The sequence below is a fragment of the Oryzias latipes genome, chromosome 20 (assembly GCF_002234675.1).
Source record: "Oryzias latipes chromosome 20, ASM223467v1".
In the NCBI taxonomy this organism is placed as follows: Eukaryota; Metazoa; Chordata; class Actinopteri; order Beloniformes; family Adrianichthyidae; genus Oryzias; species Oryzias latipes.
The window spans coordinates 8,174,893-8,193,291 of NC_019878.2; the positions used below are offsets into that span (position 1 = coordinate 8,174,893).

The window sequence follows — 18,399 nt, forward strand, 5'->3', positions numbered from 1 at the left end:
GGTGAATGACATCGCACTTCGCTCAATGAGTCTTGTGTATCTGAGGGAGCAAACACACATTGTCTCATGCCTCCAAGGGTTGCGGTCTCCTCCTCTAATCTGTCTCTGTCAGCTGCTACTTCATGCTAATCGGTTTCATACCTGCCCTGTGGGAATAAGGAGCTGTTTTGGCAGATGATATCACTTTTGTTTTCGGTCCTCCCCATTTAAGAGGCTCCGCAGACTGGAAATCTGGTGTTATGATCCCTCCAGACTGATTTATGTGCAAACGGAAGACAGATGGCGCAGGAGACGTCCCTCGCCTGTTGCCAGTCACGGAGATACTGTGATTAGGGAGTGTTTAAGTAATTATGACAGCACTCAGTGTCGGCCTTGTTGGTGGAAGCACACATGGGGAACACGTTACATGTTATTTATTCCAGACAACGGGCACTTTGTGGCACAACTCTGACTTCTCTGAGTTTGACTTCAGGTTTCAAAACAGTCATGTGTGTGACATGAAATAAAGCTCCATCTTGAGTAAACTTCAGTCAGACTTAATGAAACATAGAGGGACCTGTCTCTGCTCTGTTTGAGTTGGAAAGAAGTCTCGCTTTTGGCAAAGGTTTAAAAAATAAGGCACTAACATGAAACGTAACTTTTGTCAGTGTCTATTTATAAATGGTAAAGTAAAGGACTGCATACAGATGGATGTAACATTAGAGAGCCAGCTTTAAGCTGAAAAAAGCCCCCCCCCCCCCCCCGTGAGAGCACAGCATCTTTACTGTCATTACGACGAGACTCCAAAGCATTGCCATCTTTTTAGGCTGTTTTTGTTAAGATTTTATATAAAAATGAATCACCTGGAGGCAGAATAAGGAAAGAAGGGCTTTTTCTGTCAATTTGATCCCCTTTAGTAAATCTGTCCTTTTTTTTCAGCAGCTTTGAATTTGACTTTATAGTCGGCTCAGACAACACAAAACTGATTGAAACCCCTCTTTTTATGGGGGCGCTTTTCAACAAAGAAAACAAACAACTGAAGCTGACTGAAAATAAAACATTTCATAGACAGCGTGAAAACGCCAAAAGCAGAGAACAAAGATTGATTAGAAATCAGTACAGGAGTTCCTTTGTAAAAAAACACAGTTTTTTATCTGATGTTTTCATGATGTTGTGACTTCCTCTCTGTTTGCAGATCTTTCTTTTAAATAGCACCTATAGTTTTCCTTTGTAAAATAATGGAATACTTTGGTTGGTAGTTTCGTTTTTTTTTTTTCCTACCAGACAACTTGTCTGGTGAGGCAAAAATGAGATTTTGGTCACTGGAGTTGTGACTTCAAACTTGGAGCATCAAACCACACGCAGAAAAAAAAAAATCAGTTTCAAGGCTGTTGGTATCAAAAATATTCTGCTAAACGTTTTCAAGTATTTCTCTTTATGAGATTCTCATTGTTCTTCAAAAATGTTACCGGTTGTATTTAGTTGAACTTTGTGTTAGAACCAATTTCCAAAGGAGAAGTGAAAATAAAATAGTTTTTGTTAAATATATTTCTTCATTAGTAATTTGTGTTAAAGAAAGTGCAAACTGGAAAAAAATAGATTAAAATCGAAAATTAAATTTGGAATGAGATTTTATTTTTTGCCCATATCGCCCGGTTCTTCCATGAAGGTACACATTGAGGTCTGTATCTAACAAAAAAAAAGCCTGTTTCTTCTAATTTCAGGATCATTGACGAGCTTGACGGAATCAGTCTGCTGTGGTCGCTTCTACAAAACCCCAATCCAGAAGTTCAGGCCAGTGCTGCATGGGCAATCTGTCCATGCATCGGCAACTCAAAGGTGAACATTCAATTCTTAAAGTGTACTGGTCATTGCTCTGCATATGGCTAACGAGCTAAGCAGGTTGGGAGAATCCTGCCTGGATGACTGCACCTAAAGGTTTCCCCTCCACATCCCTGCTACTGGGAGGTTAGCGGGGGCAGAGCCGTGTCAACGGAGGCTTACATGAACCTTGAGCTAATATGAAGCAGAGAAGCCTCCTTGGCACACTGGGATTGGTGCGATGGAGAACAGGCATGGAGATAGACTGAGTAATATCCTGTGGCATGTTGTCTGATTTCCTAGCTGAAAATCTTCCCTCAGCATGCTGCCAGTTTCAGAAGCACACAATCTGAGCATAAAGCACACAGGACCAGACAGCTTCTCTTTCAAACGAATCCAACACCATGACCATAAACGTCTTCACAGAGTTCTGTGTGAAACGGTATGATGTTTCTGATGAAAACACAATGTTTAACTCCAATATCTAAAGAAAATACATAAACATCTTTGTTCCTGTCGGCTCAGGTAACATTGCTAAAGTTAGAATATCAAATATCTAAATTAAGGGATGATTTCACAGAAAAAAAAAACAAGTTCTACAGCACCGGGTTAGAAAACAGTTTTCTTAGTCACATGTAGGGATGGGTACCGTGCCCCGGTATTGAACCAGCCCCGGGGCCGCATTCTTCAAGACCGCAGTATCGTTAAGATCTGACCTGAACGGTTCTGCTATCGGTAGTGGAGAAGTTACTTTTTCTTTTTTTTGTGTCCCACAAAATATAAGCGTTATCTGCCATATTTAACTCACCAAGTCAGTCAATTTTCCGTTAATTAATGATTATATTAATTTCGGTATTCTCGTAGAAGAGTAGAGCTCTGTCTGATTATTTGTGTGCACGGGGGGCGGGGCTGTTGTTCAGACAGCACACGCCGCGCGCGCACACACACAAGACAAGGCAGCGCACACACAGTCAGTGGCGATCTTGTAGGGGACACGTGAGCGCCCTAGACTAAGAACTAACGTTTCTGCGTAAAAATTATTAAGTTTGCCTACCATGCTGTCACATTGCTACTAAGATGACCGTATGTTGCGCTGTTTGTGCAGAACAGGCTGGGGCAGCGGGAGGGGGGGGGGGGGGGCGTTGCACGCGGAGCATACAACAAACAGGTAGAGAGGCGGGGCTTAGACTCACAGCTTATGATTCCAGACCCGCGACAAACTATCAGCTGCTTCCTAATACTTAATAATAATTAATAACTAATGATAGTTGTCATCCGTAAAATTAATATCATTTATTGGGTTTACTGGATTTAAAGAAAAATAAATGGAGTTGGCAAAATAGAAAGGAGTCTGCATCAAAGTGAATTTGTTTCCATCATTTAACTTAATTTAACTTAACTCTGGTGTTTGACAGACAGAAAAGTCTCTTCAAGGTTGTGGAAAATGGACAAAAGATCAAAGGAAACATCACTCTCATAAATAATAAAAACAATTAGATTAAATAATTAAATAAATATGCTGTCTGGAACATTCTCATGTATAAAGTAAAATGTTTTGTTAAAAAAAACAATGTTGTTGCATAGTGAGGAAATAAAACACTTTATGTTCTTAATTTGTTATTTATTTATTTTTTTTCGTCCTCAAAAAATATCGATAAGAGTACCGATAAGAGTACCGGATCGATAAGCAGTATCGATAAGAGTAGTAGTATCGTTAAAACCTTAACGATACCCATCCCTAGTCACATGCCCCCTTATAGAGGGTTATATATGGGTGCCACGGGATTGTTGGTTGTCCAGGCTTGTGGAAGGTTGTAGGCCGCATCTTATTTAAGGGAGCGCAGGGGGGTTCTGCAGTTCCCTTGAGGCTTGTATGACCACCTTAAGGGACGTCATGAACTTGGTATGTACCATTGATGTGCATGTGCTAAGAGCATTGTGAAGTGTTTGTTAGGATAATGTAAGTTACGCACAGTTGTGATGTACAGGGGAGGCTGTTGTACGGTATCCTTACGCCACACTCTAGTCATTAGGTGCACCCATTTCCACCTGTAAGGGCAGTTGGTACTATGGCATAAGACAACAGAACCCTCCCAAACCGGCTTAAAGACCCACTTCAATGAAAGTCGTGCTTTTGGGTTTTGTAACCTGTTCTTGTGGCATTTTTCTCATGATGGAGGACCTATATAAAGAAAATTAAGATTTGTGTTTCTGAGTATTTTTCTATTCGAATCAGAAGCAGACGCAAAAATGTAGTTGGAAAAACCCTGGAGCAGTGACGTAGGTGATACCATCTTCGGGCCACGAGCTCTGAGCTTCGCTCCATTCTGACGCATCAACTCACAGACGACTAGATCCATGCACGTCTTTGTTTTCCTTGTCTGAAATGGTATCAAAACTGTATAACTGAGTAGTGCCAGTATTGCTCTCCATTTTTGTTGCACTAGTAATGTTAGGTTGGGGGGTGTGAGGGGCTGAAAGCTAGTAGGAGTGTATAAACAAAGGGATTATGGGAAGTCAGGACAGGCTTACTCCGCGCCAACGGTCCCGCCCACAACTCAGAGGTGAATTTCTGATGAACTCCTGTCGCAAACAACCGTTTTCTAGGAAAACATTTTTTTTTTCATTTTGGCTAAAATTGCAGATCACTGGGAACATTTTTACAATATATTAATGATGATTTGAGTGGGTCTTTAACAATGATAGACTCAGTGCAATCATCCCCAAATTGTGGAAACTTGTTAAACTCGTCGCTTCTTCAACTACTTTGTTTATTAGATTAACTTTAAAAGCTTTAATTTCTATATTTTTCCCCTTTAAATGCAGTTTATAGACATGAGCATTCATAAAAAAATCTTCTTCAAGAAAGAAGACGACATCACCTGGATGAATGACATTTAGCGTTATTCCACTATTAAAACATTCATTAGGTCTTCTTTTTGTTAGTTAGGTTTGCTTTCTAAAACTGGATTTTATTTTTGGATTTAAGAATAGGAAATTTTCCGAAATGTGTTTTTCTTTGTCAGGGCTGTAGTCACACACGCGTGTCCTTTCTAACCACAAATATAATGAATTCCAACTTTTAATGTTTTATTTTTTGGGTGAAGTCTTTATTTTTCGAGCCCTAAATTGCAGCGACTGACATGCATGGCAGCCATAATGAGGGAGGCAGGGGTGAACAACAGACCCTCCAGCGAGCGCTAATAAAGTTTGACAGTGTTTGTCAGGATGTCAGGGTGCCAATTTTAAGGGAAATTTGCAAACATGCTTTTTGGGTGAACTTTTTTGTTAAACACAAGAGCAAGCAACAGTTACCCATCAAATGGAGCAACCTGATATAGCAGCTTTTGGTGTTTGTTATTAGGATTTAAAAACAGATGGTTTGAGTTAACAGCTACATGTTAAAGGCATAGAGAGTGACTTTTCTTTTTATTAAACTGTGATTTTTCACCATGAAATACTTGATATTTTGGTAGATTGTTCTGTTATCCAGTTGGGGGAATCAACTGTCATAGTCACACAAAATGAAGTTTTATTTTATCGTTGATTATCGTTAAAACTTGCAATGTGCGATTTTAGTGATCAGATATGAACAAATAGCTAAACAAGCAAAAAAAAAACAAACTAATCCATCATTTCCATCTCACTACAACAGTTTTATTTAAATAAAAGCCAACATAAATCACACTCCAAATAATCAACATCTACATAGGAGGCAGCTCCTGAAGGCTCCTTTTGATTTGGTCTAATGCATAAAGGCCTTTATTTGATTTGTTAAAAACTTCATGCATAAGATTGTTTTAGCATGTGAGTAAACATTTAAGGTAACCATTTATCGCAATTTACACATTTTCTTTTGCGATACGGCTGATTTTACATGTTCAATTCATCGTGCTAACCTAACATAAAGCTGATTTCGGAGGAGGGTCGGTGCTCGCCGCTGTCTCCTTTCAGCCTGGTAGAACACATAATGTGTTTTCTATTTCCTCCTGGGAAAGCAGAAGGGACGTAGAGGAAGGTCTTTGCGTGTGCAGCCTCCTAATGCTGCCGCTTCCAGAGCTCATCCATGCCATGAAAGGAATTCTGGTCGGTCTGCTGCAGCTGGTGGCTTCAGAGAGCTTCCTCTGTGGCAGGGACTCCCAGCCAGTCAGTCATCATCAGTATTCCCGAGGAAGAGCTTCCTGAATGTCGGGGGGTCAGCCTGTGGCGCTGGCACCACCCTCTCTCGGCTGCCCTGTGCACACGGCTGGTCCTTTGGCACAGCATCACACGGCCCGCAGTCCACATCTCAGCTGGAAGCTCTGGGACGGACACTCAGTCAACTCTTGCCTCCTGACAACTTGATGAAATCCTGTTATTTCTGTGTTTGCAGTGTGCACAATAACCTTCTGTGGTCATGCAGCGCTGCCTCAGAAATGCTCCTCAGCATGTAGATTTATGTTGAATGGACTCAGTTCGGGCGTGCTTTATGATTTGGCTCCAGCGATCCATAATTGAATGCTTCTGAGAACATTTTGGGCTGTGTTTTCAAAGCGCTGAACATAACAGACTCGGCCACACTGGTGTATTTCTCCGTGGCTGTGACGATATGGTGAGTTGTGATTTGACACAGCAGCACGATTTGCCAAAGCCACGCTGAAGCCGCTGCCTCTGCCAAGCTCCGCCACTGTGGCTCACTCAGTTTGGGAGGCATCGCCCCACAAGTGGCTCAGAGGCTGAAGGTATCAACTGGTGCTGGGAATGCAAAGCTCATATGTGTGGAAGAAGTCTCTTAAAGCTTTGATTTTTAGGTCTGCAGGAAAAGTAAATTCAATTATAAATTTCAGACTATCTTTTGCAACTTCATCTCAACTAATTGTTCCAAGATGATTAGAATAAACCGTACATTCCTATTTTCCATACATATTTCCTTTATCTGATCTGCTTTTCCTAATCTCTGTGCACTTTTCTTTGCCAAGTTCTTACAAACTTTTATTTTGTAAGAACCATTGGCTGTATTTCCATGTCACACAGCCACTACGTACATTTTGCGCACATTGCACAGATGAAAATTGGTCATGCGTGAATATATATAGAAGGAGTGAGAAAAGATGTGGTCTTTTTACAGATGTATTACCATCTTAAAACCTGGGAGAGGCACAAATAAACAAGGAACACGCAAATGAACGTAGAACATAAACTGTGCGTGATTATTCCGCTGTTTATATGCAATTCAATTGTGTGTCAGTTATGTAATTTGAACTTCATATGTGCGCCATGTACGCGATATAAAAGTTATACATCTGTGATACATGCCTGAAAAGTCCATACGTGGAACGGTCGTGGAAAGCTACTAATTTGAATATGCATCGCTCAAATATCCCACACAATTGCACAAGATTTACGCAATAATTTTGTAAATACTACATGAAAGACGCGTAAACTGCGTAATTCTAAACGGATCAAAAATTTTCAACGGCTCAACACTGAATTCACGTAAAGACCCGTCAGCCGAAACCCTTGACGGACATCTTCACACATCCATGAATTACGAACAGAAGAAACACTCATGAATTATGTATATCATGCATGAATCCTGCATGTGTGTGGCTGTGTGACAACCTCATAAATGAACTGGACACAGTGAATGTGACGTCATCCATAGGAAATTACTTACTTCTGGTTCCAACCACATGAAGTAAATTCCGTCTATATATTTTTGCAATATTTACGCCACCATGTTGGAGCCAGGTGATGTCAGGTAGCAGTCTGAGTCGGTCTTAGTCAACGTTTCCATGGCAACCATTCTTGACAGTCAGTAGATCCTTGTTGGAAGTCCACATCCCTACCACTTGATAGCGGGCTTTACGAAATCTGTCAATCAAACGTTTCAAACGTTAGTTTTGGGGGCCAGCGGGCACCACATGCTTTTATTGAAGGCTTCAGATTGGCCAGTTTGTGACTTGAATAACTTGAAAAAAAGAAAAATATATCATGAAGAAAAATATTAGCAAGAAGATGTTAAAAAAAAGGTAGCAGAGCAAGGATGATTATTCTGAAAGGGGAATGACTGAGTAACAGCTTTTTTTTCAATAGAAGTCAATGGGAATTTGGCTTCTTTTAGTCAGCAGATATTTCCTGTTTGGAACATGGGGGAGGGGGGGGGGGGGGGGGGGCCCGGTCCAATTCTATTATACAGGTCAATGGTACGAACAAGCTAATGAGAGACTCTTTTCTCAGGATGCCATGAGAACGGTGTTATCCTTTCAAGGATTTGGTCGGATACCGAATTTGCTGATGTCCACAAACAACGAAGTGCTGGCCAGCATTTGTGCTGTCATCGCTAAACTGGCCAAATACAAAAACATCCTGGCGACCCTGACTGATCTCGGGATTGTCTCATTGCTGACCAAGCTGACAAACACAGTAAGAAAGCAGTTACTCTCTTTGTTTTCATTACACAGTTAAAATGTCAAATTTGTTTAGTAGATTCTAATGGTCTGGTTGACCCTCCTGCAGAAGGATGACAGGCTCCGTCACCACCTTTCTGATGCCATCTGCCACTGCTGTCAGTTCGCCAACAACACTGCCTCCTTTGGTGAGGCCGGAGCCGTGGAGCCTCTGGTGAGGTACATGAAGTCTGAAGATATTTTGGTCCGACAGAGCGCAACCATGGCCCTTTTTCAACTGTCCTGGGACCCCAATAACAACCTGACGATGCTCTCCAGAGGAGCCGTCAAAGTGAGTTGTGTCTAGAACCTTCATTTTATTTATTGAAGTGCCTTTGAGACACATTTTGACATAACTGCTGTCATAAGAATGTGTTTTGGTCTCCTGCGGATTTTGTTTTAGTGAAGTGTGATAAAAGGTCCACAACTAATCTCAGAGTCTTTGACTGATGAGGTAGAAACAAAGCAAGTGTTCTTCTGCAGTGGAAATATGACTCCACCTTTCAGCCGTCATGGGAATTGAGAAAAGCAAACAGCTCAGTGTGTGCAAAGTGCCATTTCGCCGGTGGAGCTAAGATGCCATCGCAGCACGAGTCAAAGGGCTGTAGCTGGTGGTAACGGTTGCTAAGGGCCATTCCTGGACATCAGGGCAGAATGTAGCCGTGGCGTGTCGCATGCCTGTGGAGTGGAGTTAACACACTTCAGGGATAAAGCATCTCTGTTTTTTTTGTTGGGAAAATAGGGAATTTGCATTTTCCCGTCACACCAGCTGGTTGTGTTAACCTCCAACATAGGACGATTCCATATCATATGATCCCACAACTACTCTGGAATGTCTTGTTACAGAGAGTCCTGCTCTCTTCATGCAGCACACAGCTGCTCTGTTACAGCCAAACTTAATCAGACTTTCACATGAGAAATCTATTTGTAGCCACAAGCGTGTTAAAACGCCTCTCCAAAGAACAACGGCGATTAAAAAAAAAAAAAAAAATCTTAAAAGTTGGTTATGGCTTTGCAGCCAGATATTTTTTCCCATGTTCATTAAATGGCTGAGCTCGAGCTGCTGTTGCAGTATATGCGGTTCAACGCTCACCATAATTGGTCAGCTGGACTGAACACTGGGTGTTCCAAGAGTTTTGTCCAATTTGCAAAAGTCGTTAAGCCGAATGCTTTTTGTAGTTTGAGACAAAAAAAACGAACAACAAAAACCCCCCAAAAAAAAACTGGGCAAGCCCCTTTTTTTGTCTATATTTGACCTTGTGTTGTGTGTGTGTGTGTGTGCAGAGCCAAGACATCCCACCCTTTTTTTAATCTGCCTCCGTGTTTGCCCTTATTAATGTACCAGTTAGAAATTGCAGCAGTTCCCCACAATGTATTGTTGGACTATTAAAGAGCTTAATAGGCAAAGGCCACGGAACTGCACGTGCTCAGAACATCTCATTGTTCAGTCTGGACTACAGAACACAGTTGGTGTTTCTGAGGGAGTTAAAGTCAGGGTAAAAGTGATGGAGAGCCTGTAATTAATTCATTAAAATCTCAGAGTGGAGAAGTCTGAACTTTTTCTTTGAATGTTCAGAATGTTTTTTGTTTCGTGCTGCGAAACCCCTTAAAGGACGTTTACCATCTAACATTTACAATGACAGAAGAGTAGACACATCTCCTTTACGATATTTTTAGCTAACCTTTCTATACTGGGCTTTTAAAGAAAAGTGGTTTATTGCACAACTGTCCCAGCATTCTAGTTTATCCACTAACTTTTGTTTTGAAACCACTGACTGTAAATGAGAGCTGGACCGACTAAGTGTGATGTCTCTATAGAAAATGGTTTACTTCAGGGTCCAATGAAATTAAGGCTGTGTCCGAATTCCCACCCTACTCCCAAACTAATAAAAATCTATATAGTGCGGGACTATGTAGTACCCTGGATTTTAAAAGCAATTCAGACACTACTTTATTTGTTTTTTTAATCGGCGGATACGACGTCATCGATTTCAGAAAGTTAAAATCTATTTGATATGAGCGTTTTGTGACAATCATTTCTGAATCCACTGTGTTCTGAAGATAAAAATGTTGATGCTTTATTGAAAAAAATACATTTGAATACATTTTTTTGACTCAACGCAATGCATTGTGGTCTCTATTTTCGCCAATACACACTGGTTTTTTGCAGAGACTTCTGGGAAATTTCTAGCGCTGTCGATTTTGGAATTGTAGATTCAGACAGCACTACAAAATGGCGAACGCACTACATAGTGGGTATTGAAGGATTTCTGACACAACCTAAGTCAATTCAGTCGCCATTCTTTTGTGTTATGGACGCCGCCATGTTTGAGGCAGAGGACGTCATCAAGCAGTGTAAGTCATTATTTCTATAGCAACCACTCTGACCAATCAGGAGTGAGCTTTTTGGAAGGCCACACAACTTGAAGGCGGACTCGGGATAATCCGTCAATTAGAGGTTGCGGACATTCAACATATGAGCAACTATTTTATTGAGGCATCTGGTTGGTTAATTTATAACTTGAAGACACGTATTTGGGTTCTTGGTATTTTTGACATGTTTTCGATGATGGGGGGCATACATAAACACGGTAAGCTTCTTGTGGAAAAGTGCTCCTCGCTGCGTTTTCTGCAGGATGTGCTGGATCAGGTTTTTGAGCAGGACAACTTCAAGTGCCTCCTCTCTCGGAGCAAACACACAAACGGACAAAACGGCCCGTTCAGTTTGAACTGACACACTCTCTCAGTATCTGACACTTAGGAACAGACGAGCTTCATTTCATGTCCCGCATTAAATCAACGCGCCTCTCGTCCTGCACTTCACATCCCGTCCAAAATCCTGGGAATTGTTTGCTGAAGCCATAAATCAATGTAGACAGCCACGGCCAGCTATTTGTGCTAAAGAGCCTCTCTCATAAGCAAAGCTTTGTGAAGTAAATTGATGAAAATTACAAAATGCGGACGGTAATTACTGGTGATTTTCAACTGAAGGTATTCCAGTTGGTAGCTTTTGCCAGGTCCTGGCTTGTGTTTTGGGCTTTTATCCATCTGAAGGAGAAAAAGCGCCTGCTCTTTAGTTACCAGGAGCGGCACATCTGAATCTATTCCCCTGCCGCATGCTTACTTCAGGAGCACAAGTGTGCAGCCAGGCTGTGGGGGGGCCAAAGCGAGCGCAAACAGGGACTTTATTTCTGAGAGAAACTGCACCACAGGATTTACATGCGCAGCTTCCTCTGGGTTTGTTTGAAGCTGCAGGGCAGTGGGTGTGGTCAGCAGATACAGCTCTGCTATGACTACCATGTTTTTTCCATCCAAAGTGTGTGTGTGTGTGTGTGGGGGGGGGGGGGGGGTGTGCAGTGTTTTAGAGCGTCTCTTGGAACTGAACACACTCAAGATTCAGGAGGAAACATTTCCCTTGGGGTCCCTGGTTCAAATGCTCCCTCCTCTTCCTCTTTGGAGACCCAGAAAAAGCAGCTGCAGAGTCTGCGGCCCGCTGAAGGCTGCAGGGAATGTTGTTTACCTTGACTTTCCTCGCTAACTTCCTCTCAGCTCAGCACACTGCCATCTCTTTGTGCTGCTTTTTGCCTCCACAGTTGAGTCTAAAACATGCACAAACTACAAGTGGGGTCGGATTGAACCTGAATAAGAACAGGCGAAGGGCAGCTTGGCTCTTGGAGGTGGTTACAATCCAACAGAGCACACTTAACACCGTCACACCTCTATGAGCGATACCCCGTGTGCACGTGCTGCGGCATGAACCCCCACCCCCCAGTCTGCATGCCTCCCCTGACCACCGCTAGACTGCAGGAGCTTGAGGCGTAATCCCCAGCTCCTTTCTTGGAGGTCAGGACACACTGGGGATCTCTGATGTCTAAAGCGGCTCTTTTTTTCTTTTTCAAGCAAGTGTTCATGTTCGGTCGGGGAAAATCCAACAAGTGGAGTATTATATTCCTGGGGATCCCAGCTGGGAGGGAAAGAGCAAGCTCCAAAAAAAAAAAAAAGAAGAAGGATCTGCAAAGAGAGACACGCTTATCTTAGCTTAGCCTTTCACTTCAGGGGGGACCTTATTTGGCCACGTCTGAATAACATGCCATGAGGCTGGCAAAAAAAGAAAAAAAACCGCCTCTGGCACTTCTCAGGCGTCTCTTTTCACAGAAAAGGCTTGTTCAGAGAGCTGCGTGTTTTCTGGAGCCTGGATGCTGGTTTGCTTTCGGAGTTGTGCTTAAAGCTATTTAAGAAACGCACAAAAGTATGTCACACACACTCCATGCAGCACTCACGAAAAGCAGCTGACATCCTGTGCTGCCAGAACACGATGTGATGGTTATCAATTTTTCAACTTCAGAGTAAAAGCCTTCTTGTGTTCTTGCACACAAATCGGGCCGCCTCGTCTTTCATCCGCCTCCTCTTCACTGTTTACCTTAGAGCTGGAAATCCTGCGAATGTCTTCTCTCTGCCCCCAAAAGGGTACAGGGTTTGGACGTAACCCAGAGAGTGTGATGTGAGCCGAGTCACAACGCAGAGCATAAAACAGAATCAGGCTTTGTCACATTTGTCCTTATAGGTAGATATGGGCTGTCTGCTGTTGAAAATGAAATATCAAGATCGTAGACCACTTGGTGAGTCGGTACAGCGAAAATGCTTACATTTTTTGCTACGGGCATGCTTCGAGGGACCGGTTGTAGGCAACACTGAAACAACACTAAGAGTAAATAGGTGAGACACCGGCAAATCGTTCCTTTTTCCGATTTTTTTTTAATCAAAACCCCAAATCCTGCACACTGCAAGGGGCCCATTAGGGCTGTTTGAGTTCTGATTGCACAACCCTCGCATGCAGCAGACTAGAATGTGGTGTACGACAGCATCATAGGTAAGTCATATTTCATGATACACTTACCAAAAAGACCCACTTGGGCTCCCCCTAACCTTTTTAACACTGAAGCTTTAGCTCCAATGCTAACATTCTTTCCACTACCATAACTCTTCAACCCGTGATGTAATTGTGACATCATTCCAGTCGATTCTGAAGCGGTGAAAAGCAGCCCTGCCACACTTTACATCAGGAAAGTGTTTACACAATCAACGTTAATCAGCTGTTTCTGTTGTCGACAACAGCAGCTTTGCGCTGTTATCCAACACTTTATGTTAGCCGAGAAAAGCCGCTTTTCTCCACTCAGACGCCGCTGATTCACAAGGGTTTTGTCAATGGTCGAAGATTTTCGTTATGTTATTTAGGTGTCGCTGGCGACATCTTCCATGTTAAAGGGTAAAGATGCAGCGTAAGTCAAAAACCTGCAGCACTCGTACGGGTGCATGTGACAAAGTCTGTAAACAGGAGCAGGATGATAGTGTTAAACGTTAAAGTCCTCGCTCGTTTTGCTGCATTGTCCTTAGTTGTAACAGAGCTGACCCCAGGTTACACCGAAACCAAGGCAACCGTCCACACAATATTCAAACACACTTTTGGTTCCCTAAAGAACAAAATCTTAGTAGACTTCCCCCCAAATGTCTGAGTTCTGGATTTATTAAGCTTTGATGACTTACAGAGGAGGAGGAGGAGGGCTTAAGTGTTTAGTTAGGTGATGTAATGTTTCTTTTGCTTCATAATGGATGTAAACAAGACCGTCCAAAATAATTGCACGTGTGGCTTCAAAAAACCTCTGTGGTGCACCAGTGCGATCGTACCAAACAGCACACGTTGAACAAATTTAGAATAGTCCCTTTTGCCACAATATTTATGCCATAAACTTTTATTTGGATTCAATCCCACAGCCACCACCCCACCACCCCCCAAACATAATGCAGTACTTCTGCTGCAGATAAAACACACTCAAGAAGAGCTCTGCCAGAAGAGAAACACACACACACACAGCTCGGCATGGGATGCAACTCTTTTCAACGTATGAAAATCTTTTTAAACATTTCGTTTTACTAAGCCAAAATATAAAGTTCCAAACAGAGAGATTTCTGGGAAAGTTCAAAGCCCTTGTTTCTGTAATAAGATTAACAAGATCCATTACACAAGCCACTAATAGTCGGATACAATCTGACCTTTGGAGGGGCGGAAAGGCTGCCGAGGAGTGTGGTTCATGCGCAGGTTTTTAATGTTGAGCCGGCCCTGCACCACTTTCATCTGAGCAAACTCCAGAGGCATGTGTGCATGCAGCTGTAAGCCCTTTGCTGGAGAAAGCACACACAGATGCATGCAAGCAGGAGGAGCGTGCCAGGACGGCTGGAAGCTGAGCTTCACTTAGCCACTGTATATCCTCACGGGCCTGCAGGAGCTGGGGGAGCTAGCGCAGCAACACGCGCCCAACCTTTTCTGTTTATCTGCTGAAGATGGTTTAACTGTAGACATTTATCAAACTGTCTCATGTTCTTTAGCGCCTGATTCCCATGATTGGCTCTACTCTGGAGGAGGTCCAGGAAGCCGCTGCCTGCTGCGTACGCAACATCCGAATGACAGCCATGGAATGCAGGAAGGCCAGCTGAAACTCCAGAGGAACCCATGAACACCCAGGAGGGATGTCAATAGTCGGTTTGACATGTTTGTGTTGTTTTTTCATGAATTTATGCTTCCACGTGTTTCTAAAAAGCCTTCAACTTTGTTTTTCCTGTGGATTAAACAAACAAAACAAAAAGTTTGGTTTCACGTGTCGCAATCGGAAATATGGACAGTCTCGCATCAGGCAACATAAGCCTTGTTGAGTGAATGACATGCCAGGTTAGATGCCATCTCTTTAGAGAATTGCACTCACGCCAGTCAACAGAACCGTTCTCCTGTCCACATCTGTTAGCTAGACATAGCAAAGCCCAAAACGGAACAATCTAGATTAGAAAGAACTCTTAGGTCAAACACTCTTTAGCATGACTTTCTGGTGGGAAGACAGATTAAGCTCTACCTTAGAAAAAAAAAGACATGGGAGCTACACGCCGATTGTCTCATTTCCTCATTTCTAACAACTAGTCGTCACACAAGGGACACAACTTTTCACCTGAACAGCACTGACTAGCTCCCTAGTGGCAGGGTTCAGGGTTTGAAAAAATGAAAAATGTGTACGATGTGCCTGTGTCTTACCTACTTCACTCTTACTTTCCTTGATGTGTTGCATAAGTGTTCACTACAACCAGTCGCCTGCAGCGTCCCCCGTAGCCCGTACAGATTTGCTCATTCTTCACCCATAAGGGCGGTTGTGACTGAAGAATCATGTTTGAATGAAGACCTAAAGTGCGCCTCAGAAAAGATGTTTTGGCTGGATTCTTAAAGCTGACAGTCTGCCTTCTCTCAGCTCCTATTTTTGTTTTTTCTGAGGAAGTTGCTTCTTCACATTAACAAGCATCCTCCCCACCTCTCGCTCATGCTCCTTCTCTGACCCCTGCAAACAGCCGGTAGTGTTTAAATCTTCAAAGAGTGATGAAGATTTTCAGTGCTTTGCTAATTCTGCTTTTTTGCATGTGGCTGATATTAGTGATGAAAGTCTGGTGCAGCGTCAGAGCAAGGCCGCCGGATCAGAGGCCTGCAAGTGCACTAACCCTGCATTGCATTTGCAGCGGGCTGCATGAAGACACCGGTCTAGTGAAGGTGCTCAGCAACCAAACAAACAGCAAAAAACAAGTTTAGGAGAAAAAGCTTTATTAGGATTTTTTATAGTTGCTGTTGAATAAATGCCACACGAACGCTCGGGTACACAGACGATCCCATATACAAGATTTCTGTTTTACAAACAGAAATAATGAGCTCCTTTATGAAAACATATTTTACTATTTATAATAAATATCTCAGCATCTGAAAATGGCTTGTAAGTACACTGTGGAAAAATCCGGCTTTCAACTCCAGACACAACACGCCATTGTGTTGCAGACATTTCTTGTCCGCTTGTGCCTACACTGCCTGAATTTATGAGTTATTATTACTGCATGGAATTTATACAGAGCATTTGAGCACACTCCAAATCAGTGCTACACACTCAGATGTTGCTTCTAGACCAGAGCATGCTGGGACTGTCATCCAAAGCAAAAGTTCTAACTAAAACAACACAATTTTTAACCCTCTAAACCCGCTAAAGACCCACTGAGATTAAAATAGTGTTTTTGGTGTTTTTAACATGTTTTTGTTGCATGTTTTGCAAGCAACATTTTGCAAGGTTGCTTTTCTCACCATCAGAATCTGGTGGATTTACATGTTAATGGTTACAGAGCTGCAGCAATTAAAAGAATGTTCTTATGGATTGGTTGAATCCATAAGAAATGATATATTGGCAGAAGCAGAGTTAAAAACTCTGCATTCAGTTCTAGCATGTTAGTGGAAGTATGGTAGTCTGGGCACTTTTTTTGTAGCCACAGGTATTGGGAATTTTTCCGTCACCGTGATCCTTCTTTGAATATCAAGATGTTGTTCATATCTGTCAAATCTACATCTGGATGTTGAAAAATATTGAGTCCAAACATGATAGACAAAAAAATAAGAAAAAATTGAGCTAAAAGAGGGTTGAAAGGAAGCAAAAGGATAAAATTGCTTTACCATGATGGGAAAAAGAGGCAAACTCCAAACCGAAGGTTTTGGCTTCATGTTTTTGCTGCTAAAGGTGTTTCAACAAGCTGCATTTTTGCGTTTACCTTATCTTCAGACTTAAATGTACTTCCGTCGTGTTTTGGTCTGTGAAACCTGAGAATTCAAAGCATTTACCTTCAGCAAATGGAGCACAAGAAGGACATTAAAAGAGAAAATGCGTGGTTTTAGCCTTCCACCTCCTCTCTGAACCTGAAGCTGAACCCTGTGGGGACCCGGGCCGGGTTGCTCAGACGACGCAGGAAGACGACTTTCAGGAGCTTTTCCGCTGGACTCGTCGGTCATAAAGCCGCAGTGCAGTGAACAGTCGTGCCACAAACCCCTGAGAGAAATCAAACTGCCACCCCTTTTTTTTTTCTTTCTTTTTTGGCTCGACATCCAACACGAGGACATCACTCAAGGGAAATTAGAGGTTCTGCCTCCACGCCTCAGCGGGGACAGCAATTATGTCCCACTCTGGCCTTGCTGGTGACCATTCAAGCTCCCACACTTCTCATCCTTTCAAACTAAAATAGTGTGGGGTTATCCCTGTTTTTGGGGAGCCTCTGTTGTGCTGCTTCTCACCTTTTCCTAATATCACTCATGTATTTATGAAATGCATCTGTTCACATTTTGGGTTTATAGAGTAATAAAAGTCAAATCGCTCCTTTTATGGCCTGTTTTTGCTGATGTCAGCTCCACTGTTTTAAAAATGCCTTTGTTTCTCCAAAGTTCCCTTTAAAAGATCCCCCAATATTTCATAAAAGAAACCATAAAAAGAGCACGAGTCCTTTCCAAATATCAGAAGTGGCTTTTCCATTCCCTGCAATGTCTGAACATTTACTAATATCTGCAGAGCGGCAGCGTGGTTTGCTTGTGTTGCTGCCATCATAAACATGCGTGCGCACAACGGCCTCTCACAGCTCCTGCGCACAGAGGGCAGCCCTTTCTGGAAGCTGAACACGGCTTCTGTTCTCAGCCGCAAATTCCCTTTTACATCACTGGAGCGCCTTCAGCTTTGAGCCAGAGGACCCCGACTCTCCTGCGAGAGCGAGCTCCTTCTCTCATCTCCTCAGAAGAAACACGCACCAAAGCGGCTGGGTTTTTTTTTTGTTGTGTCTTTTTTTATGTTTTCAAAGCCCCCTCGTGATACCGCTAACGAATCCTGACAGCAGAAATCCTCTTTGTGCTCCTGAAAGCACACGGGGCAAAACTCTGACAGGAAATCTGTGGATGTCTCAACAAACATCTTTGTCTGCTCAAATTAACTATTTGCAGATATTTCTTAGGTTCATTATTGTTTTTGTTGTCATTGTTTGTGTCCATGGATTACATGAAATCTTTCCACCTTTATCCACCTTTGTCATGGTAGGGAGAACACGTCAATGTGAGGGTGGGGTCATAGGATAGCACAAGGGCTAATAAACAAAACAAACTTTTTTATTTTCCTCTCTAGCCCTTCTCTCATGGATTTGCTGCTGTGTTTCCGGCAGCTGCAGCATCATCCACTTTCATCTAAAGTTTATTCGACCAAAGGACACTGATCCTGAAATGTTTTGCTTTATTCAGACGCATTTTTGTTTTGTAAAGTCCAAGCTGTGCTTCCAAGGAACTCTGCTCCTG

General features: G+C 42.6%; 1 protein-coding gene across 2 annotated transcripts in view; it reads left to right on the plus strand.

Moving 5' to 3' along the window:
- Positions 1-14,869, plus strand: part of armc4 (armadillo repeat containing 4) — a 57,122-nt gene extending 42,253 nt beyond the window's left edge. For both annotated transcript variants that reach the window (XM_004080910.4, XM_020712579.1), the window contains exons 18-21: positions 1,704-1,818; positions 8,020-8,205; positions 8,299-8,520; positions 14,613-14,869. In XM_004080910.4, the coding sequence (XP_004080958.1) occupies positions 1,704-1,818; positions 8,020-8,205; positions 8,299-8,520; positions 14,613-14,720 (631 nt within the window). In that variant the 3' untranslated portion in view covers positions 14,721-14,869. The remainder of the gene's footprint in view (positions 1-1,703; positions 1,819-8,019; positions 8,206-8,298; positions 8,521-14,612) is intronic.
- The last annotated feature ends 3,530 nt before the right edge of the window (positions 14,870-18,399 follow it).